The 27,997-nt window shown below is 41.0% G+C and overlaps 1 protein-coding gene across 1 annotated transcript; it reads left to right on the top strand.

Annotated features, from left to right (window-relative positions):
- The first annotated feature begins 208 nt into the window (after nucleotides 1-208).
- On the top strand, nucleotides 209-27,997 carry Tbx18 (T-box transcription factor 18). The gene is made up of 8 exons (XM_031344056.1): nucleotides 209-939; nucleotides 1,847-2,051; nucleotides 4,058-4,159; nucleotides 7,087-7,258; nucleotides 15,210-15,377; nucleotides 17,323-17,387; nucleotides 23,062-23,156; nucleotides 24,833-27,997. Exons 1-8 carry the CDS (start codon nucleotides 630-632, stop codon nucleotides 25,555-25,557), a joined length of 1,842 nt encoding a protein of 613 aa, XP_031199916.1. The 5' UTR covers nucleotides 209-629; the 3' UTR covers nucleotides 25,558-27,997.

Here is a 27,997-nt window from a genome sequence, read left to right as displayed (position 1 = left end):
AAAAGAGGGTTCAACTTTCTAGAGGCTGGCACAGACGAGCCAGATGGCGGCGCTTTTCGGTCTGAGTTTTTCCGACCTTGTAAGGAAGTGGGCGCGGGCTGAGCGGAGTCAGATCCTTCTGATTGGTGAGCCGCTTCGGTGATGGACAGCTCCATAGGACCCGCCCCCGCCGCTTTATTGACACTAATGAGCAAGTTCTTCCCACCGCTCTCCTGCCTGGAAGTGCTGACAGATCAAGGCAACAAATTTCAATTACAATCCCTAATTTGTGTCCGCAGAGTGTTTTTTTTCCTTCCCCGTGTTAGTCCTCTCGGGCGCATCAGTCGAGGCAGATCTTGGAGCAGCCGGAGGAGGTGGAGGGCTTGGGAGTCAAGAAGTGCATCATTGTGAACTCGAGGGAGAGACAGGGAAGGAAACTTGGCGACCGCGTTCCTGCTTCCTCGGATCCCAACGCCAGAGAGAAAGAGGAAACAGCAAATTTTGGGTTTTGCCCGCAGCTAGGAAGGGGACAGATCTCGGGAGGCATCGGGAGCTGCGGAGCGTTTGGTGGGGGCCAGGAGGGCGAGCGCGTGCGTGCGCCCCAGCCGCGGGTATATGAGAGAGGGGCGAGCGGGCTCGGGGCGGCGGGGATGGCGGAGAAGCGGCGGGGCTCACCGTGCAGCATGCTAAGCCTCAAGGCGCACGCCTTCTCGGTGGAGGCACTGATCGGTGCCGAGAAGCAGCAACAGCTTCAAAAGAAGCGGAGAAAGCTGGCCACGGAAGAGGCGGCGGCGGCGGCGGCGGCGGCGGTGGACGACGACGCAGGCTGCAGCCGTGGCGGAGGCGCGGGCGAGCACGGCTGCTCCGAGGCCGACGAAGACGCGGCTGCCCCGCCGCCGGCTGCCCCGCCGCGGAGCTGCGCGGACGCGGAGCGGAGCTGTGGCTCCCGCGGAGCGGCGGGTGAGTCGATCCCTTCCCGCCCCGGAGGCTTCCCGGAGCGTCCCCGCCCGGCTCCCGCGAACCTGAGCTTCGGGGAGGCTGCGCTAGCAGCGCCCGCTCCTCCCCGGCCTCCGCCGCCGAGCCCCGGGGTCAGGCGCTGAGCCGTCGTCCATCCGCGGCTCTCAGCCCTGTCCCCGGGGGCTGCAGCGGTCATTCTCGCCTCTGCGCCGGGAGGGTTCGAGCCCAGGGGTACGGCTGCTTTACGCTTCTCTAAGTTTTAGGAGCCCCCGGGGGGCGCGTGCGGGAAGGCGCGGGCTAAAGCGTGGGGACCGGATCGGACGCCCCGAAGCCGGGTGCGCCCGCCGGGGAGGCGGCGGCGAGCTCGCCCACACTCTTTGCCCTTCTCAAGGCGGAGCGCTGCTCCGCCGGAGCCCAGGGCGCCCCAGGGCGGACTTTTCGTCCTCTTCTACCCGCTGAGCCGCGAGGCCCGGAGAGCCAGCAGCCGGGAGGGTTGGCCGATTGGCCGGAGCGGGGTTTGGGGAAGTTTCCAGAAGGTGCCTTGCGCGAGGCCCAGAGGCCCGGCGGCAGCCTGGGGCGGAAGGAGGAAGGGGTGACCGGAGTCGATCCGGGCGGCGGCGGTGGCGGTGGCGGTGGCGGCGGGATCTGCGCCCCGGGACAGTGCGCTCGGGACCCCGAGTCTCAGACCACGTAGCGTGTGTCGTGTCGCCCACAGGCGGGACGCGTGGGGAGTCCGGGGACCTGGCTCTGGGACATGGGGACTCGGTGGGACCCTGGAGGCCTCAAGGCGGTTCCGAACGCCCCGCGCGGCAGGACTGCGGGCAGCTGTCCTAGGGCCTGGACCTGAGATGATTCCCCAAAGCCGGCTTGCGCCCTCACTGCTTCCCCGTCTCTACCCTCTGCTGTCCAGGCAGCTGTGAGGACGGCTTCCTGCAGGGCGCCTCCCCGCTGGCGTCCCCCGGAGGTTCCCCGAAAGGGTCTCCCGTACCTGGCCTGGCACGGCCAGGGACCCCGCTGCCCGCACCGCAGGCCCCGAGAGTGGATCTGCAAGGAGCGGAGCTCTGGAAGCGCTTTCACGAGATCGGCACCGAGATGATCATCACCAAAGCCGGCAGGTAAGCTTGAGTCTCCGGGTGTCCTGGGACTCTGGCCTCACCCGACCCTGGCCTCAGCTGCGAGCCACCCAACAGGGCCCCAGACAGTAGCCCCTGTCTAAATCTTTATTGCTGTCTTTCCCGAAGCGCTGTCGATAAAGGGCGCATCCTGGGCCCAGTTTTGTTTAAGTCTGAGAGATCTTTGTCAAGATGGGTGCTAAAGCCTTAGCGATCGATCCATGTTTTGGGTGAGGGAGTGCGAAGGAATTACAGATACGTCATGTGCATCTTAGTCTGCGTTTATTTAGGCTCTACTTATCAGTCCTGAACTAGGTAACAGAGACCTCTCCTGCTTTAGTTATTTTTTATTTTAATAGTAATTTCTTAGCATACTCGGATTTCTTTTTTTAAAATTCAAAACTTCCAGATTAGTCCCAGCACCGTGAGCCCATGGTGTATTGTGTTATTCTGTTATTAGGCTACCATGAAAAGTCACTATGGCCATGTTTAATCATGTATTGCTATAAGAATCATTACTCTGATTTTTAAAACTGTAGACACCCCCCCACACACATACACACACACGAAATCAGCCCACTGCCTTAAATTTATAGAATACAAAAACGTTTGGAAAGAAGTTAATTTTTTTTTAGACTGTGTAATTTGCGTATGGTTCATTAGTCAAATAAATGGATTTGTTGGCCACATCATATTAATTTTAGGTCGCTGCAAGAAACTTGCACTTTCAAGTTTTCAGCTCATTTAGTGTAATGAAATCTAAGAATAATATGATCCCTTTAAAGGTTCTTTAAAAAGCACACACAACTCTTTCAGGGAGTACACATGGTAAAAACCTGGGTAGCATAAAAGTATCCAAACTTATTAGAAATTACAAAAACATATTTTATTGAATCCATATGCTACCTTCTGCATTCTCGGGCGTTTTTTATTAATGATCCAAATGTGTTCTTCACCAACACAAAGCAACAGTTGTCTTATAAAGGATGTAGTTAAAGACCTTTACTCTTTATCTTACAGGTGCACTGAAAGAACACTAAAACCGCCAGCATATTAAACTGCTCTCATGTTTAGTTAATACTTATGGACTTTCCTTTCGCTGGCAGCGGTCTTTAATAGCACTGTTGTAGAAAAATCGGTAAATAAATTTGTGTTATAAGGTTAAGTTAACAAAAATGAGATTAGTTGGAGGGTCCTAGACATAAATCTCTAAAAGAAAGTTTTTTTTTTTTTTAAAGGGCAAAACTGGTGTTATTTTTAATGCACGGTAATGCGCTGCTGTATTTCTTGCTTCTGTGCTCTTTTGAAAGGGATTATGTACGTTGACTTCAGCATCTCCTTTGATACATATATATCTGGGAAGTCAAGAGAAAATGGAATTTTCGTTTGCTTTAATTAGCAATAATTGTGGTTAGAAAAGAAAACATTTTTGGGTTGTGGTGGGGGGAGGAAATTCATAAATATGCGTTGTGTTTAGTTTCTGCTTCTAATAAAGAAGTTTTACTATACCTTTCAAATTTAGAGCGCCTTTTGCACTTTACCTTACCAGGCTGCAGACAGGAAGTCCTGTCTCAATAAAGAACATATTGTTTGGTTATAGCGTGGCACATTGGCTCCTTGTGGGTTTTTTATAACCCCCTTTAAAATTTCACATTATAATATATTTTATCGCTTTCAGCAATTTGAAGTTTGTATCATTTGATGCATTTCATCCTTTGTAGAAAGGTAAATAGGCTTGTTGGTTTTGTTTCAAAAGCAACGTTTCTTTCGTGTAAAAGTCCTTTCATGTTTAAGTTGTACTGCTATTTCGGTAAGCAGGGAACATGGATACACAGTACAGCAAATCATAGTTTTAAAGCTATAGGTTTGATATATCCTCTGTTCTGAAACTCAGAGTTATGTTATCAAAGTCAGTGTTAAGCTTGTCTACATTCAAAGTGGACATTTTGGGGTTTATTTGGTCCCTATTCTTAATCACAAACAAAACAAAACCCTTCCCTCACAAACAGGCGCATGTTTCCAGCGATGCGAGTGAAGATCTCGGGATTAGATCCTCACCAGCAATATTACATTGCCATGGATATTGTGCCGGTGGACAACAAAAGATACAGGTAGGACTGAGGACTACAAGCAGAGCAGTAGCAACACTGGGGCTCTGCAGGCTTGTGCCTGTCTCATCTAGCCACTGTGATCTTTGTTTCACAAAGTCTGTAGTATTCCCAGATTCATGATCTAAACACCCATGGGGTCCTTGCAGCTCAGTTGGTGCCTTGTCCCCCAGCATATGTAGACACTCAGTGTTTGCTTAGCTTTTAATAGGTAAAGAGATGTCTTTTGTCATTGAAACTTTGAGCAGGGGACAGTCTGGCATTGTTACATTGAGTGTATCTTTAATGCTGGTTACAATTTCAGTTGGAATTTTGGTAGGAAGTGTTTAATGCCAAATCTGCAGATACACATTACAGTAAATGTTATATTTTTCCTATTTTGATCTTTTGTTAATTTTCCTGTCATAGTAAAAGTCATATATATTTTAGACTTTCTTTTGAAAAATAGGCTTACAGGTTATAAAAATAAAATCTCATAATTCATTGCAACAAGAAATCATCGTTAAACTTGTAATGGATTGTTATCCCTAGCTTACTTTTCAGGTTGGAAATGGACAATTCTTTAAAGTTTTCTATATTAGGATTTTGAAACAGAATATTTTTGTTAGGCATCAAGTAGACTCTGAAAACATACATGTATTTTTTAATTTCAAACTGCCTTTGCTTTTATTTACACAAGAAAGAGAATTAGTGATTTTCAATGACAATGCCTTTTGTTTATCAGCAGAGTTTAAAATGCCAAACTGTTTAAAACACAAAGTTTGAGAGCTTGGGAGATCAGAAAAAGGATCTTTAATTTTTTTTTTTTGTCATTTAGTATATGTCTAAATGAAATTATTTGTTTTCTACCACTTTAAAAAAACTGGGTGCTTGTTTTGCTAAAAACAACTTTTTGATGTCAGAGTATCCAGTTCAAATTTGTGTATGAGTATATGGAATACTGAAAGTGTTAAATATAATAGCTTTATTTGTGTTTTCTATTTAAGCTGTAATACTTATTCTAATTACATAAGTCTATAGGAGTTTTGCTAGCATTGCCTACTAACTAGCAGAAAGCAAAAGGCTTCGAGCTTTTCCACTAAACACACATGATTTCAAGTCCATATTCTAGTTTGAGTTTTGTGTTGAGGAAGATAACATAATTCTTAATGAGTTTCTAACTTGCTCTTTTCTTTTTCAAGCTACTATTCTGTTTCTTCCTCCAGTTTTCCCCATATACTTTAGAGTTTTTCTTTTACACAATTATATATACTGTCACAGAAAGCAACGGAATTTACATCTTAAAAGATCAAACTATAAAACACAAAATTGCTTTCCGCCTCTGCTTCCTAGGAAACATTTAGTTTCACAAGGAATACTTATATGTACAGTTTATTTTCTTAGAGTGTGTTGGATTTTGAACTATTTGATACACATAATTTTGCAAGGTTTTGATAGAACATTTTTATTTATTTTGGTAGTAACTCAAGTCTTATCTGAAGTGCAGGTTTTTTTTTCCCATGAATCTCTAAGGTTCCCATTTATTTTCCCAACTTTTCCATCAGTATTAGAAATTATTTTTTGGCTTATTCTCTGTCAAAGAATGGTATTTGGTCCAAGTTAAAAGCATTATGAAAAATTAATAATCACCAAAGCTCATAGGAATTTATTTATTAAAACCATACCATGCCAATTAAAGTAAAGTTTTTTAAATTAATTTAAATGCTTTGCTCAAACATTTTGCTTCAAGGAAAGGAATTAAGATCTACAAGGGATATGAGTTTAAAATTGAGCTCCCTGAAATGTGTAATCATACCTAAGATAAAGAGCTTCACTAAATACGGATATAAGAAAACGTTTCATGCTATTTTAAAAAGATGTGCATTTGCCACACAGGTGTTTCTGACCTGAACGTTATCACCATAAATTTTGTGCAGTATCTTAACATGTGAACAGGAGGGCAACATATCTAAATGTATAATCTCCTGTCACCATTTCAGCATCCTATTTTCTATTTTCTTAGATTCACACTGACAGATAATAATCTGATTTATACACTTGAATTTTAAGATTTTATTTATTCCTGGACATTGTATTTGAATATTTTTCTTGCTGAGTCAATTTACTTGTAAATATTAAAAAACTACAATAAGGTATTGTGTTTTTTTAACTCTGGAAAAAAAACCTTAGTTGGCAGGGCTACACGAGTGTGCTCTGCACGTTGAGTATCGATAGTTGGAAATTAGTATTTGCTAACTGAAGTGATTTTCTTGGAAGGTCAAGAAAGAGACGCACAAAAGATTAATAAGTCTATATTTTATGATTCCCCCCAAAAATCTAAATTATCCTGAATTATCCTATTCTCTGCTTATAGTGTTAACAAATTGGGGGAAACAATCCTACATGTTAAAATGACAAACTTTTTATCCCCCCCGCAAAAAACAATGGGACAGTTTTCTCTCACCCCTCCACGTTTATCCCACCAGGCTGTACAGAGCCTAAGAAGGGAAGTTATCTCTCAGGAAGCAGAGCCCTTTAAAATAAGACACTGAAGTATTTTAGATTTACCCAGAGAAAATTTTCTCAGATTTAACAGAAAATTTACTCTCACAGTAACAGCTACATAGTGTCTTCATGTCATTTAACTCTTCAGACAAAAAAAAAAAATCAGCGTAAATTGTGTCTATTGCAAGTGTAATGCGTTAGAATCACAATACATGGCATTTATGGAGGAGACAGCCTGTATATTTTCACTAAGCCATCCAAAAGATGTTTACTCTGAATTACACAAGGTCCCATAGTACAAGCTCGAAAGTTCAAAAGGCTTCTTTTGCGTGTATAGAGAAATAAGTTTGCTTTAGACTTTTAGAAAAGGGTGCACGCTTGCTCTGAGTTGGTAATTCCAAGAAGTGCACGATGTGCATTCTGATAGTCTTGTCCTTGCCTCGTAGGTATGTTTACCATAGCTCTAAATGGATGGTGGCAGGAAATGCTGACTCCCCTGTGCCACCCAGAGTATACATTCATCCAGACTCACCGGCCTCTGGGGAGACTTGGATGAGACAAGTCATCAGCTTTGACAAGCTGAAGCTTACCAACAATGAGCTGGATGACCAAGGCCATGTAAGTAGACAACCCCTCTGGCATGAGCAGCCCCATGCCTAGCTAACGATTGCTAAGATTGTGACATTCCTTTCTGTTTGACCAGTGTGAGAACAATATACGCCAAATCAAGGTCGTGTTTGTATCAGAAGCCACGGCTATATCTTCAGATGTTCCATAAAGCATTTATTAAGTTTAAACCAGATACTTGTTTTGTATTGGAATAAAAGGAACCGAGGCAGAGACATTTAAAAAAAATTATGTGAAGTCCCATGAGGTGCTAATTATTATACTTGAACTGTGCTTGGAAGTTTGGTAACAGGGATGATTTATTATGACTTCAATGCATCCAACTCTTTTCCCAGATGAGGATCACTGCAGTAATGACCTGGGCTTACTCTGTTTGTGTGTTCCATCTGCAAGTTCCCAATTGTTTTGCAACGACATCTAATGTGTCGAAGTATGTTATAATTCCCTTTACTCTTAAAACTGCTGAAACTTGATACGCGGTTCAAGTCCAGCCACTCTAAGACAGTCATTGTTAGCAGCTTGCTGACTTTAGGCAGGGTTCTGCATGATTATTTTAATATCTCACAAACTGTGGATAATGCTGATTTCTGTTCAAAGCTAGCATTTCTGTTAGGTGAACTGTTGTTAGAGTTTTGATTAAGAAGAACTGAAGTACCTTTTGAATAACACATACAAGAGAGAGATACCAACTTCATTATTTCCCAGCCAAAGAAGACACACAGGTCATTTATAAACAAGTCACTTAAAGAAAAGCTGAAGTGAACATTAATTTAGTGCATATGCTGTGGCTTGCAGCTCTCTAGATATCTCATCACCTTGATGAGAACCTTGGGATGGTACCTGTCTGTGACAAATGCAGGGTTTGCCATATAAAGTCCAGATAATGAAGTGACAATCTGTGGCCACCTTTATGATTTTAAACTGAATCAGAGAAAGTAGACCCTTTGTTTCTTCATATATTTTAGTAAATAACTTCATTTTCTTCCTCTTTATTTTTTATAAACCCTCAATTGTTATAGCTATAGTTCATTTGATTAAATTGCTGAAAAATGTCAGTTTCCTCTGTCCGAGCTCTTCTGATGGTGTATCCTTCAGAACGGGTCTGTTTCCTGCCTTTTAGTAGGAAATCTAGACTAAAGGCTATTTGGTGTCACTTACTTTCAAAACCTAAAGTAAGTATCCTTCTGAATTCTAGAGCTTAAGAATATATTTTTAAAAAGATAATTGTGTCCTAAACCATAAGCTGATTAAGAATTTATATCAATATAATCATCTTACAGTTCTAATACTTTTAGTTAAGAGTACTGTCTTTAACATAGTTAGTATGTAACATAACAAATTTTATATATAGGTTTAGTAATCTGTGATTTTAGGTTTCTAATTTTAGTAGTTTTTATCTAAAAGAACATTCCCCAGAAAATATAATATGTATGTATGTGTATACATATGTGTATTATATGTATAATGTATAACACTATATACATACAGGAAAATAATTATGTATTTGTATGTGAGAGAGGAGTTAGAGAGAAGAAAGGGACTGAGGTAGGAGAGAGAGGAGAGAGGAGTCGGGGGAGGAGACAGAGAATGAGCATGAATATTGGTTCATGTGACTGTTGGATAGTTGGCCAGTTCCATCTTTTGGAGATGTAGGAAGAATTAAAGTTATGACTTGAATCTGAGGCTAGTCTGTTATCAGAATTTTATTTTCTTCCCGGGACCTTACTCTGTTTTCTCATAGGGCCTTCAACTGATTAGATGATGACCACTTACTGTTATAGAGACTAATCTGCTTTTCCCAAGTCTACTGATTAAATATTTATCTCTAAGCCACATTTTCACATATCTCTGGCTCTCTTTGGCTAAAAATTTGGATATTGTGTCCTGGCCAAGTTAACAGATTAAAAGTAACCATCACACAATATTTGTTTAAAACATAAAAGAATAGTTCCAAATCAAAGTTGAGTTACTTGGACCTAAATACAGAATCTCACTGTTAGAAAAAATTCTAAATGCAGCAAAGTACAAAAAAAAAAAATTAATGAAGTATTCTGGCTACTTGTGAAGTTTTCTTTTAAAGTTGTAACAAGATGTGCTGTTTAATCTAGGGATATAAAGTGTGTCCATGGGGATCAGGAGAGAACTGTGAACTCAAGAAGCGAGGGCAAGGGCATTGTATTGAGAGTATTGGTGCCTGTGCCCAGCTGGACTGTAGCGGGAAGCATCTTTTCACAGTATTCATTGAAAAAATGTGTTCTTGAACATGGTTAAGCATGATCAAGGACACTGAAGCTGGCTTTGTGAGCTTCTTGAGAGCCTGCAGATTGCTGCCTTGTCTGCTGCTCCTAGAGGTACAGATGCCCCAGTTCAGAAGAGGTAGGATACCCGAAGTCCTCTGCTGCCTGAACTCTATTAGATGGGCTCAAGTAAAAGCCAGTTAGAGACTGGGAAAGCACTTGTAGTTTGTGCGATTTGTGACTCTGTTTGTGGTCTATGAAGGCAGTGCTGTTGTGTCGTGGTGGCATGGTGGGATTTCAGCAGACACTCTTGGGGACTTTTGCTTTTGTAGCCTTTTCCTCTCTGTCATTCCACCAATTCTAAAAGAAGTCATTGTCACCTCTAACTAATAAAACTATACAAGGACAGAGTTTAATTTCCCAAATTCCCTTCTTATGTTTTAATCTCTCAGCTACCCCTGTCTCCAATTTACTGTGATAAATTTGCAGTTGTGTGACTGAAGCACCCTGTGGCGCTGGGAGTGTTACTAGGTTAGCATAAAGAAATCCCAGGAATCCAAGTCTTGTAGGCATTGACTAGACTTGCTACCACAAGAGATGATGTGATTTTTCCCAAAGTAACTTTGCAGCTTCTCAAATACTAGACTTGTTTCAGAAAAGAAAATTAAGGAAGATTCAGAGTGGTAGTGTCCCTCAGAGCCACAGCTAATCCTTGAATGTTGGGAAAACTTCATAGGTCCTTTTAACCCTTGGGGATTCTGGGTGGCCTTGTGTTAGCTCTGGTACAAACCAAGGGTGGCCTTTGGGCTTCCCTGGGACAGGAAGTTCCTATGCTTGGCTGATAGTTTCTCACCACATGCATGCATCCTTGTTTTCCTGGAATCTGGCTTCCGAGGAAAACATTTGCTTGAGCATCCCTGTAAAGAGGAGAAAGCGTTTGATGGTACATCTTGAGCTGCAGCAGCTTCATACCTACAGTGCCTGGATGCTTTGGAAATGGGTCCTGTCGGGTAGCCATCCATAGTCATAGGCTGGTAGGAGTGTGTGTGTCCTGACACACATGCCTACGCTCTCTTATGGTTTCTCCTTGAAAAATCAGATGGGGAAGCAAGATGGTGCAGGAGTGATAGCTGAGCTCTCTCATTGGGAAGCAAATTGAAGTGGTTGAGAAGGACTCAGCATCTGTGATCCCCTGCAAGTCGGCTCCATTCCTGTGGCCTTGTTTTCTCCTGGGTGATATTGGAATTAGAGGCACAAGGAAGCTGGCAAACATGAAAGTAGGTGTTTTAAGGAGGGCCTGAAACAGAGTACCACATAAGAACAAAAGAAAATCCTACTTTGTCTGTGACTGACTGATAAAGTTTCAACACTACTTAAACTGAGACATAGCTGGTGTTATAACTGGTAGGAACAAGGTGGGGAGTAGGAGTGAGGGGGTAGAGGTAGGGGGTAAGAGTGGGGCAATGGGGACGTGGGGAGTAGGGATGTGGGGAGGGGCATTGTTATCTGGTCCTTTCAGGTCCTTTGCTTGGCCTAATCCAATCTTGAGAGTTTGTCATCTAGAAAAAAAAAAATCAGTTATCCACAAGTTCCACTATCAAGCTAAGAAACAAGAAGCCCCATCTGTGAAACTATCAAGTTGTCAGATAAAGAAGTATGCTTCTTTTGATATATATCTATTTTATAATTAATTAATTATCAGTGTTAGAGGTTAAGCCTAGGGGAAAGTGCTTTACTACTGAGCCACATCCCCAGCCCCTCAAATCTAGTCTTTAAAGTAGAAAAGCATGTATAAGCCTATAAGTGAGATTACTCTGTGGATATCGGTCTATATGCCTTTGCTAATATTATAGTTTGTCCCCTGCTCAAATCCTGTCTAAACAGAACAGACAGTATAGAAAATACATGTAAAGTATGATTATTTAAGCTGTAATTATGGTCTCATTTTTTTTTAAATGGCTGGTGGTCCCATGTATGGTACTAAGTAAACAAACTATTGTTGGCTTGCTATTATTATAAATGGGACAGTTTCTTATGTTTATTTATTTGTGGGAATGGGTGGTTGTGGGCCACTGCATGTACAAGCCTGGAGGTCAGAGGACACCTTGCGAAAGTTCGTTCTCACCTTCCACCATATGGAGCCCAGAGACAGAACGCAGGTAGTCAGACTTGGTAGCAAGCACCATCCTCACTGAACTGTCTTGCCAGGTCTAGATTTGATAGCTCATTGAGAAGCAAATAATGATACTATTATAAAGAACTGAGCTTGCTTAGTTTAATTTCAAAAATTCCAGGGATACACTATGTTTTCTATAGACATCTAAAATAAATTACTTTATCAATTAATGTGTGCACATAGACTTTTTGTTTTGTTTTGTTTTTTGTTTTTCAAGACAGGGTTTCTCTGTATAGCCCTGGCTGTCCTGGAACTCATTCTGTAGACCAGGCTGGCCTCGAACTCAGAAATCCACCTGTCTCTGCCTCCCAAGTGCTGGGATTAAAGGCATGCGCCACCACTGCCTGGCCAAATTCACTTTTTTCAAACATGGTAAGGTTATATAAACAAATGAGCTTAACTTGTATAAAACTGAATGGAGACATGTCCTTGATAGAACAGTCTTCATAAAACAAGACTATAAAAAGAAAGAAACCTTCATTACCTCCATTCCAAATCATTTCGTTCCAATGCTCTGAAGTTGGCTATGCGCTCTTTGCTTAGTTGGATGAAATTCCTTGTCTTTTTTTCCTCTTCTGCTCTGGAAATTACTTTTCTCTCAGAGTTTGTAGATTCTGCTATTTGTGCGCTGGTGACATTTCGATTCTTTTTTGAAAATTAATTTATTTACTTTATGTGCATTGGTGTTTTGTCTATACGTATGTGCGTGTGAGGGGGTCAGAGCTCCTGAAACTGGAGTTACAGACAATTGTGAGCTTCCATGTGGGTGCTGGGAATTGAACCGGTGTCCTCTGGTAGAGCATCCAGTGCTCTTAACTGCTGAGCCATCTTTCCAGCCACCAACATTTTAATTCTTAGGTTGGAGAACAGGAAGAGTTTTCCCTCAAATTTTTCAACTCTGGAAGATACCTATTGCAAGACAATTTTCTAAAGAGAACTTTAGCTAAATAAAGGAGACAAAAGTTGATTTGACATTAAAGTTATTACATTAAAAGCGGCCATTTGCTATTTTATGCTAACATTGAAAAGAGTATGCTATTGCAATAGTAAATCATAGGAAAAGGACCAGGGCAGGTTTGCCGGTGGGACTGCAAGCTGGGACTCAATTAACTTGCATCTACAGGCTCAAAAATGTGTATTTCTTCTATTGGGCCTAACCCAGAGACTGTGCCTGCCCACATAGTATAAATTCATAATGAAGGCACGTAGACAGGAAGGGAAAACTGGCCCAGGGCCTAGGGAGCTCTGAGGACCCAGAAGTCTGTAGGTTTTGTAGAGTTTACTTTTAAAAAAACAATCTGTTGAGGTTTAGAAAGGTCATGCAGAACCCAAAATATACAACAGGCATGCTCCTACATGGAAGTCAGAAAGCAGACCTCGAGTCCTTTCCCTAGCATGGCTCAGAAAACAAAACAAACAAACAAGTATACTACAAACTCTGCAAGGGTATAAACTTTGCCAAAGATTGAAGCTTAGATTTTGATATGTTTTAAACGCGAAATTAGTGGATGTAATCTAGTAATAAGGAAATGCGCAAGAGACATTCCTCATCTTCTCAACATTCATTTACCAGCTGGGTGGTGATGGCACAGGCCTTTAACCCAGAACTCGGGAGGCAAAACCAGGCAGATTGAGGCCAGCTTGTTCTACAGAGTAATTTCCAGGACAGTCAGGACTACACAGAGAAACCTTGTCTGGGAAAAACCAAAAAAAGACAAAAAAAAAATTTACTAGACTATGCTAAGGGTTAGACTCTGAATACAATTTTGTTTCTGTGTTCTTTTATCCTGATTGACAGCAAGGCATAGCTTTCATATGATGGCAGGGCACACACCTACTTAAAGCAGAAACTATTTTGGAAAAAAAAAAGTACATATCTCTGGTCCAGGCAGCACATTGTTTACTCCTGTGTTTTGTCGCTTTTCTCATTTAAACATTTTCTGGTCAAAGATATTAATAGTTCACTCAAATTATTTCCTCTTCTTAGTTCTAGGAAGAGGCAGCAAGTTGCTGCCTGTGCTCTCTCAGGTGGTGATGAGGACCACTGCCTCCATTTGCAGTTTCTTGTATTCACACTGCCTCTGAGAGAGAGGCAGTGTAGTTGGCAAGGTCTTCAGATCTACTTCCTTCCGGTATCTCTTCCATTGGCACACAGAAAAAAAAACAAAAACAGAACCCCTGACTGCAGTGTTGGCTATCCCGAGAGTAAAGGCCTGTTCTGACAGCAGAAACGTCGTTCTCTGTTGTACGGGCCTGTTTGTGTTTGAGCTGACCAAAGGCACTGAAGTTGCCTGGTTAAACTGCCTGCATCTGGAACACCATGAAGCATGTTAAACACCACTTCCCATGACTTTTGTTTAGGTATTTTCCTTCTAGATTCATAATAACCAAGACCTTGATTTTAAAGCTTAGAGTTCAGAAAGTTTACATACTCGTCAGCTAAAGTTATTTATGACTATAGAACCTAAGAAACAAATTTAAAAAATCTGCTGTATATGAAAGTATTAAAACATAAAGATATCAAATGTGCCCACTATGCATGCACACAGACACACACAGACACACACACACACACACACGCACACACACGCACAATCTGTGATTCTATCATCAGAGGTGATCACTGTTCATATCTCTGTATGAGCCACCATACTCTGTTTTAGCAAGTCATAAAATGTATCTAAACAATTAGGTACTGTTTTATCATCTTAAGATTAAAAACCAGCATTTTATTGTATGATTAATTTGCCTAAACAGCATTAGCAACAGCTTTGTGACATCACATCTCAAGGTGTAGCTGTTCCTTGGTGACTAATCTAATGTTGGGCATGTAAGTGGCTTATAGTTCTTCCATTGTTACAGATTATGTGATGTCCATCTCTGTATATGAAATGCTTTTCTGAATATGAGTAAATCCTTAGGAAAAATCTGAGTGTGATCTTGGTACCTAGACGGGAAACTCTGGGCAGGGCAGGTTTTCCAGGCACCATCCTGAGATTTGAATAGGGTCTTTGGCACTATATTGTTCTGACAAATTACAGATTTTGTGGAACAAAGACAGGAGACAACCGAATGTCCTCAGTAGGTGTGCACAGACACCTAGGAAAGAGCAGTTCCCTTGGAGTTTGAAAATCTTGCATGTATATTTTAGAAGATGGATTTGGTGCAAAGTAAATGATCATGCCAATCTTTTTAGTTTCATTGGTATTGACTCTGCTTTTATTCAATTCATTATAAAAAAAAATCTTTATGACTATATTATTGTATTTTAAGCAATAGTAATTTATTGTTTATTTCATGTGGCTGTACAGAGGATTTTATTAAAGTGATTTGCATTTTTATATAAATGTTACAGATGTCTTCCCAGCCCTTCCATGCAGCTTTGCTGTATTTTGTTAAAGTAACTTCAGAAATTATCTTCAGAAACGTGACGCTCCTGCAAAGAGTTGCTTTCCATGTTACGTATTTGTTCATACCATCAAATTGTAGAATGGTTCCTATTTAATGTGGCTTTCCTCCCTTGATCTAGATCATTCTTCATTCTATGCACAAATACCAACCCCGTGTGCATGTCATCCGTAAAGACTGCGGGGATGATCTGTCTCCCATCAAGCCTGTTCCATCAGGAGAGGGGGTGAAGGCATTCTCCTTCCCAGAAACTGTCTTTACAACTGTCACTGCCTATCAGAATCAGCAGGTATTGTTTTCCGTGGCCCTCTTGCTAGACTCCTTAGGTGTGGAGAGAAAGCAGCTCTCTTATGGTTATATCCCAAGGCTAGGAATCACCCTAAAGCATTTGCTGTACATGGCACTTACTATATGCATGTGTGTTCACAGCGACATCTCTGAGACCACAAATTCCCAAGACGAGCTACTGAGCTGATGACTTCAGCTGATCACTTCTCTTGCAACTGGCAGTGTAGTTTTACTTTCCGTCTTGAGATACTGAATCATCACGTCATAATGAAAACTAGAAGGCATGTTGGTTACCTAGAGCAATAGACATGTAAAGTGTGAAAGGGTAGTTGTATCTTAGAACATGAGATCTGGCTTTAAAACTACATGCCCGCGAGTTATAAGAAATATTTCAGAAGGATTTATCCCACTTATTTTTAGATGTTTTTTTAGAGGGCTTTTTCTTTTAACTATGATTTAAACAATTTTGCAGGGCACTGATGTGCATTGTAGTCTAAAAGTTCAGCAATTTTAAAATGATGGCTTTTTATAATAGTTTAGACAGTTTGAGAAATGAAATGCTTCACTTCTATATAGGCAAATGGTTGTGTTTCTTTAAGGTTGGTTTATGTTGTCAAGAGAGTGAGTGTCAAGCCCTCTTATTGGTTGTCCAATGTAGAGTGGTCGGTTCTGAAACCATATGCACATTAAAATATAAAAAATGGATTTAGAAGCTTATACTTATATATATTTGTACATATACATTCATATAAACATGTGCACGTGTGTGTGTGTGTGTGTGTACACACACATGTAACAATATTGAAAGAAAAGGAGATTATCAACTTGAGAATGGACATGGGGGGAACTGGAAGGAAAACATGGAGGGAGGAAATGATGTGATTCTATTTCAATTTAAAACACAAAGATACCAAAAAAAAAAAAAAATCAAGAGAGAAGGAGAATTAATTGGGGGCAAAATGTTTAATCCATTCCATTTCAGCCACTTTTGTAAGAACTGGCTCTGTAGTGGTGGCTGATGTGATCTGTGTTAGGTTCTCTTCTTTTTAGTTTCATTCATTCATTCAACAGCCAGCCAGACTGTTTTAGGTTACTTCTTAGCCCCTGCGCACATCCACATCTCAGCGGCAGTATTGCTCTTTTGTCTCTTTTGTTGTTGCCCTTTCATAGAAAATGTAGGTCCCTCCCCTGGGCGCCTCTTTAGGACAGAGACTCAACACTTTTGCTCACCACTCCTGCCTTCCAGCCCAAGGACCCACCCTTTCCTGTTCCCATTGTTACTCTAGTACATAGAGGCTTTTATAGGAAGAAATATGCAAGTTAACCTTTTGAAGGCCTAGAGACATTTAGGATTATTAAAATATATTAGGGACAGAAAATATTCCTTCTCCTTGGGAAAAGTTAGTGCATGAGGAGAAAACAGCATGTGCTATAATAAACCCCAGTTCATTCTTTCCCCCTGTCTCTCTGTTACTTATGCAGAGGTTATCTGTGCCCTCTGACTTCCTCCTTCCTCTGGGCTACCTGGAGAGCAAGGCAAAGATCCTCCACCCCTAGAACTATTATGAGATAATCAATGCTAAAGGACATCCTGGAGTGGAGGGAGCAACTTCAGCTTGAGAGGATGGTCAGATAGAAAAAAATCAGCAGGGCACTATTCAGTTTCCTTCTTCATGAATATTCAAACCAAACCAAACCTTTATTCCTGTTCTTAGAAGGAAAATGAGTGAAGAACTTTGCCTTCACTGACCTTCTAGGTGACTTCTGAAATCTTTCAACCTTCACTATCAGGATACTAAAACACACAAGGAACACAGTAGAACCCTCTGTCTGTTAATTTTTGAGTTGTCTGAAGTTCTACAGTTCCCTAAGCTTTCAAATGATGTTCTTATGTAAGATTATATTGCTTATATAAGATTTGATGTGATTTCTTTTCTATTCTGCAGATTACTCGCCTTAAGATAGACAGGAATCCATTTGCCAAAGGCTTCCGAGACTCTGGGAGGAACAGGTAATTCCTAATGAGATCTTCTGGTTGCTCTAGTAAATATATTTGAAGTTTAAATGTGATTTTTCGATGACAAGCATAAAGGTTAACTTAACCAACATAGCTTGGAACCACATGTGATGACAGTTTGAATTGGTAAACGTTACTGGGTCTTGGAGGTGACAGAGTGGAGTCTTGTGGCCTGCCCTAAGGTGAACTTTATGCATGTGGTGGGGGTGAAGATATAAGCTCTTGGCATGTAGATAGCATGTTATTTCTGGAGGGGCGGTGGGGAAGTCTGCCCTTATGGCTCATGGGCTTCCATATTCCAGGAAATTGTCCTTTCTGCCTCTGCTTTTGGTTTAGAATGTCCTTAGTGATAACACACCGTCTATTGATTCTCTCTGGGGAGTATGCCAGAGTTTCTTGTTAACTCAGATTTCCAACTGGAATACGAAACCATTTTACATTGCCAAGGAACCCAGCTCTTCAGTTTCCAAATTTGTCTTGGCTCTACTGACAGTCACACACTTATTTATTTTTTCTGTGTTGTATTTTACAGTGTTTGCAGTAAAGGAGATAGCTCCAACAATTACTTCCACCCTATTACTTTTATCAAGGAAAAGATCATCCAGCCTGTTTGCTATAAATTTCTAAATTTATTGATAATGATTCTATTCTAGTACAGTTCAGTGTTATATTTTAAAAAGTAACTGTTTGTAATAGATGGCGAGAATAGAAAAACATTCTCTTAATGCCCTTTTGGGTAAGGCTTTGCTATGTACACTTCTAAAAACATCTTATAACAAGTGGCCTTTGAACTTCTTTATTACATCATTCCCCAAACTATTCTGATAGGTTTTGAAACTGGTATTAACTAGGTTTGTCTACATGAAGTGAAAATACTCAATTATCGAGAAACAATTTCACTTGAAATTTTAGAAAGGAAAGCAATCAGGTAATAGTGTAGATTTCTAGATTTCTCTTACCTCCAAGCTGATTAAATGGTCAAGATAGGTGACAGACGGGCCTCAAAATGTGCTCAGTTGCTCAAGTCTTTTTAGACTTGGTGCCATCCTCCTTCACAGTGGAATCACCTAAACCACACACAGTTTAAAGTACTAAAAACCAGTGAAGGCCCAATATTAGAGTGGGCTTCGGGTTAGTGTAGGGTGATCAACAAGACTGGCCAATAGGAGAGCTTCTTTTGAAGTTTAATGTAGGGGGATCAACAAGACTGGCCAATAGGAGAGCTTCTTTTGAAGTGTTTCACCCTATGGGGAGGCTTGCAGGTACTAACTCATCTATTTCCTGCATTGAAATTGCTTATGTTTTGTGGTGAAAAGTGGTGATTGTTGTGTCATGCTCCTGGTTATCTTGCTTTGCAGGGACATTTTTGAAAACTGAATGGAAAATCGTAGTTTAGTAGCCCACAAATGACGGGTGCAGAGGCTGAGGGGAACCTGGGAGGTGACTTTGTCTGCCTTGGCACATGCTTGGTTGAACCCTTCTTGTGACTTCGGTTATATCAGAACAACATTTTAGAGTCTTGTATTGGCTTCAGTTTCTTTGTTTCTTAAGTAGGAAAACAATGTATTAAAACTCTTGGACCTATAGGACGTCCACGCTGAGACTTGGAGAGTAAACACCAGAAACCATGTTCACACACTATTGATTAGTTTGGGAAAGACCTCACTGCCTCTGGCACTAGAGAGACATTCCTTTATGGGGCAGGGACTTGTGGACAGTCTTAAAATAGATTTTGGATAGAAAGTAATAATGAACGAACTTTTTATAAGAATCCAGATGTATGGGTTCATAGGATAAATCTTGAGGACGAATTCTAGATATGTAAGCACAGTGAAAAGATTTGGTTGTTTAAATCGTGTCATTGAAAATAATGAGCATCATGGGTGAAAACTAATCCTCCAACCCTGTTAACTGAGTTTTGAGGGCACAGGCTAGGTTTGACATGGGCTCCCTTTACTTTGGCTGTTTGGAAATATGTAGGCCTGTTGTCAGATGGTGCTCTGTGTAATTTCTTTTGATTCTAATAAAACCTGTAATGTGTTAAACCAACAGACAGAAATAATGAATTATATCTTAAGGCTCTGAATCTTGTTAAAATTCAATATTCTTATTTTGCTTCAAGTGATTGCCTTGTTCCAGGTGAAATGCGTTGTGTCTATGTTGAGAAGTGGGACTCACTCAACCCGTGGCTCACGAACCCTCTGGGGTCAAATGGCCCTTTCATAGGGGTTGCATATCAGATATTTACATTATGATCTATAGAGTAGCAAGATTAAAGTTATGAAATAGCAATGAAAATTGTAGCAAAACTACAGTTCTGAGGTAACAATGAAAATAACTTTATGGTTGGGGGTCACCACAACATGAAGAACTGTATTTATTACAGTGTTAGGAGGTTGAGAACCACTGGTGTAGAGCTTTCTAGTTAATGAAATAGTTTCTATCTTTTCTCATGATATATTGCTCTGTATTAAAAAAATCTGACCTTAACATTGTGAAATATTCTGTCAGTTTTAAACATTTCAAATTTATGTATTATTTTCCTGAAAACTAAAAAGGAACCCATGTAATATATGTGGATTTGTTGAAGGTATAGAGCTTTGAGGGCATAGAAGGTCATAATATTTTTTCATATATTAATAGAGAGGAAAGTCCATGAAAAAGTCCACAATATCCCTTTATTATCCCTGGCTCTGCTGCTCAGTTTTACTGCTTTTTAAAACAAAATTTTATTTTTATTTTCCTCATACATGAAGTAAACAAGGTGATCAAGACTCAAGATAAACACAGACACGTGATTGGCTCAATTTTATAAAAACGATTCTGTTTAATTAAACCATGTCCTTTCCTGGCTGCTTCTGGCTCTATAGCCTGTTTTTACAGGAGTCAGTAGCTTCAACCCTTGGAAGCCCTCCTGCAGGCATTTGCCATGTGAGAGTGAATTTATGTGCTGAGAATAGCCCCATTCCGCAGTTAGGCCTTAGGTTTGACCCTATAAAAGTTTTTACTCAGGAAGGTACAAAAATTTCTTCTCTTAAATACTTCAGGAAAAACATAACCATCTTACTAAATAAACTCGGCCATTTGATAGCATAAATGAGGGCAGTGGTAAATGTGGAGGTTGTTCAAAGGCACCTTGTATAAATTATCGCCTTGGCTACTCTCCTGCCGGAGGGGCCTTTCATCTTTCCTTTAACTAGATGGGAAAAGTCTCCATTACTGGAGAAAATGAAGGCTTTTTAACAAAAGTCCAGATTCAACTAGTAAATATTTTATAACTGTTTCCTGCAAAATATCTGAAATCCTTTGTGGAATTGGCAGTGTGAAGCAGAGCCTGGGGCAGCATCATCGTAGCTCCCCGTGAGAACACTTGTAGTAGATGTGTTCCCTGTAAGCTCTCTGCACAGGGCTATGCAGTTGCTATGCTCAGTGACTTCTCCCTATGAATTTGATTTGTGGATTTGAAACGTAATTCAGTCTACATTGCTAAAACATATAAAGCAGCAAAGCATATCTACTTAGTTCTACAAACTTCTGATTTTAATAAAACTCTTCCCTAGTTACATTGGTATCTTTACTATCAAAATCTGCCATTGTCAAAGTTCTGGGTAAGGATAAGAAAGTAAGTGGTTTGTTATTGCTGTTGTGGTTATTTTAATAAAGGTGTGTACTAATATTCTTTAATATAAAAGAAATATTTTTCTCTTGAGAGTAGTAAATATTTAGTATTGGTTTAAATGAGAGAGAGAGAGAGAGAGACCATCAAAGCATTATCCAACATTCGTTAGTCCAGTATTGAGTACATCTCACAGGTAACCCAGTATTGAGACAACTCAGGCCCCACAAACTACATAATAAATAAGCAAATAAATAACTAATAATAAATTCATAAATAAATAAATAATAAGAAGGATTATTTTACCATGTAGAAAATATTACTGGTTGGTATGATCTCAGAGATTTGGCTTACAGTTTTGCCATAGGTATGACATCTGATTTACAAAAATAATTAAGTAAATTAAAAACCAGGTAGAGTGAAATTAATTACAGCTACATATAATAGGGCTTCAAGCTTCCCAGTTCAGTCTTCATGTCTCAGGAAAGTGAGTTCAGGGAGGTCAAGTCAGGCAGTTAGCTAGAATGCCCTGGTGTCACAGTCTGGCTCTTCTGATCCAGGCTAGTATCTTTACCCAAAACAGTCCTCTCTGAGACAACAGTGGTGATGTCAGAAGTCAGACTCCATTCTACCCACCCACATAGCCCAGGAGAAACAATGGAGATGTTCTTCCTGTGATAGCCTGCGGTATGGGCTGGTGATGCCCCTCAGAAGCCTTCCCAGTCCTCCTCTGAGACTGAAGAAATGAGTGAGGTCCCCATGAGAGCTCACCACAAAAGGAGGTGTGAAACCTTAACCAGAAGGACAGCAATGGGAGATGTTCCCCATCCCCGGCAACCCCCACATACATTGTTCCTGTTCTTGAAGTCGCTTTTACTTTATTGGAGTAGTCATATGACTGGCTGGTGGTCTTCTCTAGCCTTAGTTCTTAGTTCGTGATTTGTGGGTACTGGAAGGCCATGAGCTGAGTTGAAGAGTAAGAAATATTACAGTTGCAGGAGATGTCCAGGTTGTATCTGACCCGGAAGAAGTTTGTTTTTTCTCTTTCTGTATGTAGTGCTGTGCATGAACCCAGTGCTTTGAGTATCCTAGATAAGTGATAAACTCCCAAGATACGCTCTGGCCCCTTCCGAGTTATCTTTTTAACAAGTTGCTTAGGATTGAAGTGGATGAAGATGGGAAGTGAGATCTCAGGCTGCCTGGAGAAAGGACAATTGAAGGAAAGTCTCAATCCCAGATCCCAGATTGTATTCCTTAGCCCCTGGATATAAGAGGGAGGAAGACTGACCCTACGTATAGTAGAAGTTATTTATGTTTGTGTTTACAATTGTTTTTGTTTTAAAATACACAGATGTAATATAAATAGTCTGCTACCAGGTTTAGCTCTTTACGTAGCAATCATTACTTATGTATGGCGAGGCTGTATAATAACGCATCTCTGCTAACTGCGCAGAGAATAGACAGCTCTGTCTAGAGTTTCCTGTAGAGACTAGACGACCTCCTACCCTCCTGTACGCTGTGCCAAGCTGAGCGAGCAGCCAGTGCTGCCCCCTCCTGGCCTACCTTGGTTGGTACTGGAGATTGTACCCCAGAGCAGAAGTTGGTTTTCTTGGAGGCGGTCTTCCTCTGAGCTAGCTTCTGAGGTACTGAATGATGAGCAGAAATGTCCCTTAGAAAAGAGATCTTGACCTAAGGATGCTTTTGCAACTCTATCCTGCTTTATCAGAGGGCAAACTCCTAAGACAAGGAGAGAACACCAAAGCACTACGGCCTTGGATTCACAGTAGCCAGCCAGGACGGGCTCAGCTCCTCAGGTCCATGGGTTAGCTTCAGGGTCCTAAGAATGTTGGCAGGCATCGTGGTAGGTTTCCATTCTCTACCTACACCCTGTCCAAAGCATTTCTCCTTTCCTGAGGCAATCCTCTAACACGCCACTAAATGTAGAAGGGATAGGGCATGGCCAGTACCTTGTCATTCACTCAAATGCTTACAACTGCCTGAAACCCCAGCTGTTCCTAACTAGACTCCACTTGTCCCCACTCTTCCATTTAGAATGGGTTTGGAAGCCCTGGTGGAGTCGTATGCATTCTGGAGGCCATCGCTACGGACTCTCACCTTTGAAGATATCCCTGGAATTCCAAAGCAAGGTAATTCAGGCTCCTGGGTCATGCATGCAGCCAGTCCCTGAGAAGTGGCAGTTATGTAAGAAATGCACACTTTGTTATTTATGCCCCGATGCCGAGTTTTTCACCAGCAATGTCCTACTCCAGGATCCATTTATTTTCTGTCTGAAGGGTGACAGGTCAGGAACGGTGACCATCCCGTGGTGTTAGGGGTTAAATCTTGCATGTTTTAGCTGCTTACTTCATAATTCTGACCTCCTCCTGACATCTCACATTGACACATGGGATGCTGAGCTCCAAAGCCAGGTGTATTGCATAAGAAATTGCCCATGCCTATTCCTTTCACTCCACTATTGTCTCTTCACAAGGTTTTCTTATTGGGTCTGTGATACATTCAGGCACACTGGATCAGACCAGTTTTGAGCCCATTTTTCACAAGCCCAGGGCACAAGCTGAGGGCTTGTGTCTGCTCCTCAGGAGGTAGACTCTCAAGTCACCCATCTAGGCAGATTTTACCAGGATCCTGCCAGTTCCTGGTGAGAATTTCACATACTTGGATTTAGGTTATTATCATTGCTTGCTTTGGGCTTTTAGATTATTTAAAGAAGTGGAATGAAATACTGTTGTTAGAATAATGAAGGTTTTACAGCCTGTCCAGCACTCTGGAATTCTCCATTCCTCTTAAGTTATGTCAAGTTTGCAAACATTAATCTGCCAGCAGATCCAGAGAAGGGAGTAGGCGACCATCATTGCTATCCCTTGGCTGCAGGGTCGAACAGCCCTCTCTTGGTTTCACAACATTGTTTATTTGTTAGACTTCAGGTCTTGTGTTGCCTGTGATTTACCAACCTGTTTTCTAACTGGGGTTGAGAGTTTTGAGGGACAAGGGATAGCACAACAGAGACTTGGGTGGTATAGTCAGTGATGCCCCCCACGCCTCAGTGAGAAGCTGCGGATGTATGAGAGGCGGGGCATCCTGGGCCAGCTTGGTGCTTTCCTCCCAGGACTTTTATTCCTCTGTAAGGAAGTATACTGTAAGAAAGAGAAGATGGTTGAGAGAAAGGGAATAACATAGGTAGAAAAAGACAGTTTATTACACTTTGGGGGCGAGAGGCAAAATTAGATGAAATTTAACTTTATAAAATTTCTGGTAAGTCGGGCATCTGTAATGTTTGTTTTTGTAAATAAGAAAATTCTGAGAAAGCAAATTGAGGGAGAACATAAAAATTTCATGTTAGAGTGTCTTACTGTTTTCTGTATTGTAAAACTTTATTACCAGGAGAGATAATTTGGATTAAAAGTAGTACTTTAAAATTCTACAACATTTATTTAAATTATTATTATTATTATTATTATTATTATTATTATTTCTTATTATTATTTGCTTGTGTGTGTCTGTGTGTTTGAATGTGTAACAGCACATGTTTAGAAGTCAGAGGACAACTTTGGGGGATTCATTTTCTTCTTTCACTTTGTGGGTCCTGAGGGTTGAACTCCGGTTTTCAAGCTTGGTTGCTTAGAGCCATTTTACCAGTCCTTGGTTTAAAAACATTAAGAAAAAAATGTATGTTTGCTTAAGTTACTCAATCTGAGTTCAGAATTCATTGAAAGCTAACTAACCTTATGTGCCGTACACTTACAACATTTAAAGGTAGATATGGTGGGTGGAGTCATTCTTTACATTGCAACTTCTTTTATAGGCAACACAAGTTCTTCAGCTCTGCTCCAAGGTACTGGGAATGGTGTTCCTGCTACACACCCTCACCTATTGTCTGGCTCCTCTTGTTCCTCTCCTGCCTTCCATCTGGGGCCGAACACCAGCCAGCTGTGTAGTCTGGCTCCAGCTGACTATTCTGCCTGTGCCCGTTCAGGCCTTGCCCTCAACCGATACAGCACATCCCTGGCAGAGACCTACAGCAGGCTCACCAACCAGAGTGGCGAAACCTTTGCCCCACCCAGGACTCCTTCCTACGTGAGTGTGAGCAGCAACCCGTCTGTGAACATGTCCATGGGTGGCACTGATGGGGACACCTTCAGCTGCCCACAGACCAGCCTGTCCATGCAGATTTCAGGAATGTCCCCTCAACTGCAGTACATCATGCCATCGCCGTCCACCAATGCCTTTGCTGCTAACCAGACCCACCAGGGTTCCTACAACACTTTCCGATTGCACAGTCCCTGTGCCTTGTATGGATATAACTTCTCCACATCCCCCAAACTGGCTGCCAGTCCTGAGAAAATTGTTTCTTCCCAAGGAAGTTTCTTGGGGTCCTCACCAAGTGGGACCATGACTGATCGTCAGATGTTGCCCCCTGTGGAAGGAGTGCACCTTCTTAGCAGTGGGGGCCAGCAGAGTTTCTTTGACTCCAGGACCCTAGGAAGCTTGACTCTGTCATCTTCTCAAGTGTCTGCACATATGGTCTGATGAGGCCTTCAACTTAAACGGCGGATCGTCCTTATTTTTTTAAAGCAATATGGGGAAAATGTACATATAGTAGAAAGGGAAGGCTCACTGAGTGTTTTTACTTTCTCATGGCAAGATTGTAATTATGGTATATGTGTATGCTGTATATATACATAGCATGGAGTATGCTGAAGCCTTCTCTCTGCCTTGTTTATTCAGTTCCACAGAGTATTGGTGACATGTACTATGTTTATCCAGAGTAATCAGACTCTAAAAGTAAAATGGTACACTTGAAAGTTGATAAGGATGCTACCAAAGACTTTTCTAATGCCCACATGCCAAATGGTGGGGTGTATTGCAGCAGTTTCATAAGTACCTAACCAAAGATTTGTAACTTCCTTTATCAGAAGAGTGCTCTGAGCTGTATGTATTCAAGTGTTGATAGCCTTGCGATCTCTTTTATCCTTGGACTTGATGTGAGAATGTTAAATGCAAAAGCCAGTTAAATCTTAGTAAATTTCTGAGGTATCTATAACAATAAAGGCTTAGCTTTACATTACTTCTTTTTTTGTTGTTTTTGTTTCTTTTTCTTTCTTTCTTTTTGTTTGTTTGTTTGTTTGTTTGAGACAGGGTTCTCTGTGTAACAGCTTTGCCTGTCCTGGAGCTCACTCTGTATACCAGGTTGGTCTCTAATGTACAGTTATCAGCCTGCCCCTGCCTCCCAAGTGCTGGGATTAAAGGTGTGTGCCCACACTTCCCAGCCATCCCGGGCAGTTTATCCTTATTTACTGAAGACCTTGGGTCCATAAAAACCCATAGCTTGTGATGATGGTTATTTTCTGAGAGAAGGTGGAGGACAGCCTTGTGATTTTTCACTTTCCAACAAATAGAAAATCTTATTTCCTGCAAAAAATAAAATAAAATACATCTCTGTTATTTTGAAATTGTTGTCCATTTTATTTAGTTTACTAAGAAGGCCATTAAAACTGTTCTGTAAACATTTTAAAATTCCAATTTTCACCAGGGGAGGGGGTTGGATTGTATGACATGAGAAATTGCAAAAAAAAAAAAAAAAAAAAAAAAGAAAAAAGGAAAAAGAAAAAGAAAAAAAAAAGCGTAGCTCTCAGATTCTTTTGTCCCAATGAGTCATGTTTATTTATTTATTTTCAATTAGAGTAATAGTGTCAAGCACTCCCTAGGCCTTTGTGTGGCTTAGTTTCTTAGATTATACTTTTTCATCTTTGAGCTGCTTAACCCCTGGTCTATGAGTTAGGAAAAGGCCTGTATGCCCCTTACTTATGTCTCATAACTCCTACAAATTGAAGTGTTTCCACTGCCTCGTCTTATCTCCCTGTCTGACTCTTTTCCAAAACAGACAGGTCTTGCCTTTATGGTGCTAGTGCTACAAGGAATTTCAGAGGGTTATCTCCAGCAATCTGTCTTGTGGTTGTAGTCAAAGGCCAAAGTCCATTACTAGAAAGGCCTCCTAGGAGGACCGAGGAGGAAGATACTCATTATGATAAGCGAGCTATAAAACTTTTAACCTCAGCAGCATTTTAACTCTGGAAGTGAAGAAATGAAAACAGCATTGATTTCTAAAAGTGCCTAAAATGAACGCATGGCTTAGGAGTTTAGAAGAGGGCCTTTGACAGCAGATTGTGAGATCTACAGGAAATTGTGAGGCATGCAGGATGGAACACCTCCTTTGACTGAGAAGCGAAAGGGATGTTTCTGCCCAGCTGCTCCATACATTTCACATTGAACAAAGGAAGAGAATGACTTTCCTTTTGTTTATCCACAGACTTGCACTAATGCGCCCCTAACTTGGACCTGAAGGATTCTCCATCCCACTTCCCTTGTTTACTGAACAGGATCGTTGCTAGATATTTAGGGGAATGTTCTGTTTAGACAGAATGCATTCTGGATTTGCCTCTGTTTATAGATTCTGACAAATTTCCCTGTGGATTCTGTAAGAAGGTCATCAAATGAATAACAATTTTAAAAATCTAAGATTAGTATAAAGGGGCATGAAATATTTGCAATAGGTAGATCTAGCTGAGGTTTTATTCATAGTATTATTAACTTGACAGAGATTTAGAGAGACGGTTTTGAGAACGAATCTAGCCTTTGTGCCATTCTTATGCAAGGAAGCTAGTTTTCCATCCTGAGAGAGAGCATCCCGTGGAACATTTCCCTTTTTGCTGTTGGTGATTGGAGATGACACCTTGATGTGATGAGACATTTTTATTAATCATTTTGGTAAAATCTAGCAATGCTGTACAAATGCTCTTTCTTTTAGGGTTTGCTGTAAATAATAATCACCCTGTCAGTCCAAAGACTAATAACCTTTTGTTGTTGTACCAAATGTTATACATGCATTGATAATTATAATTATCTATCTGTATTTTATAACAAACTGCTTAAAATTATATTAAAGTACATTACGGAACCCTTTTATGGT

The sequence above is a fragment of the Mastomys coucha genome, unplaced genomic scaffold, assembly GCF_008632895.1.
Source record: "Mastomys coucha isolate ucsf_1 unplaced genomic scaffold, UCSF_Mcou_1 pScaffold23, whole genome shotgun sequence".
Taxonomy (NCBI): Eukaryota; Metazoa; Chordata; class Mammalia; order Rodentia; family Muridae; genus Mastomys; species Mastomys coucha.
The sequence above is the reverse complement of the archived record's forward strand: the minus strand, read 5'-3'. Positions and strand labels throughout refer to the sequence as shown.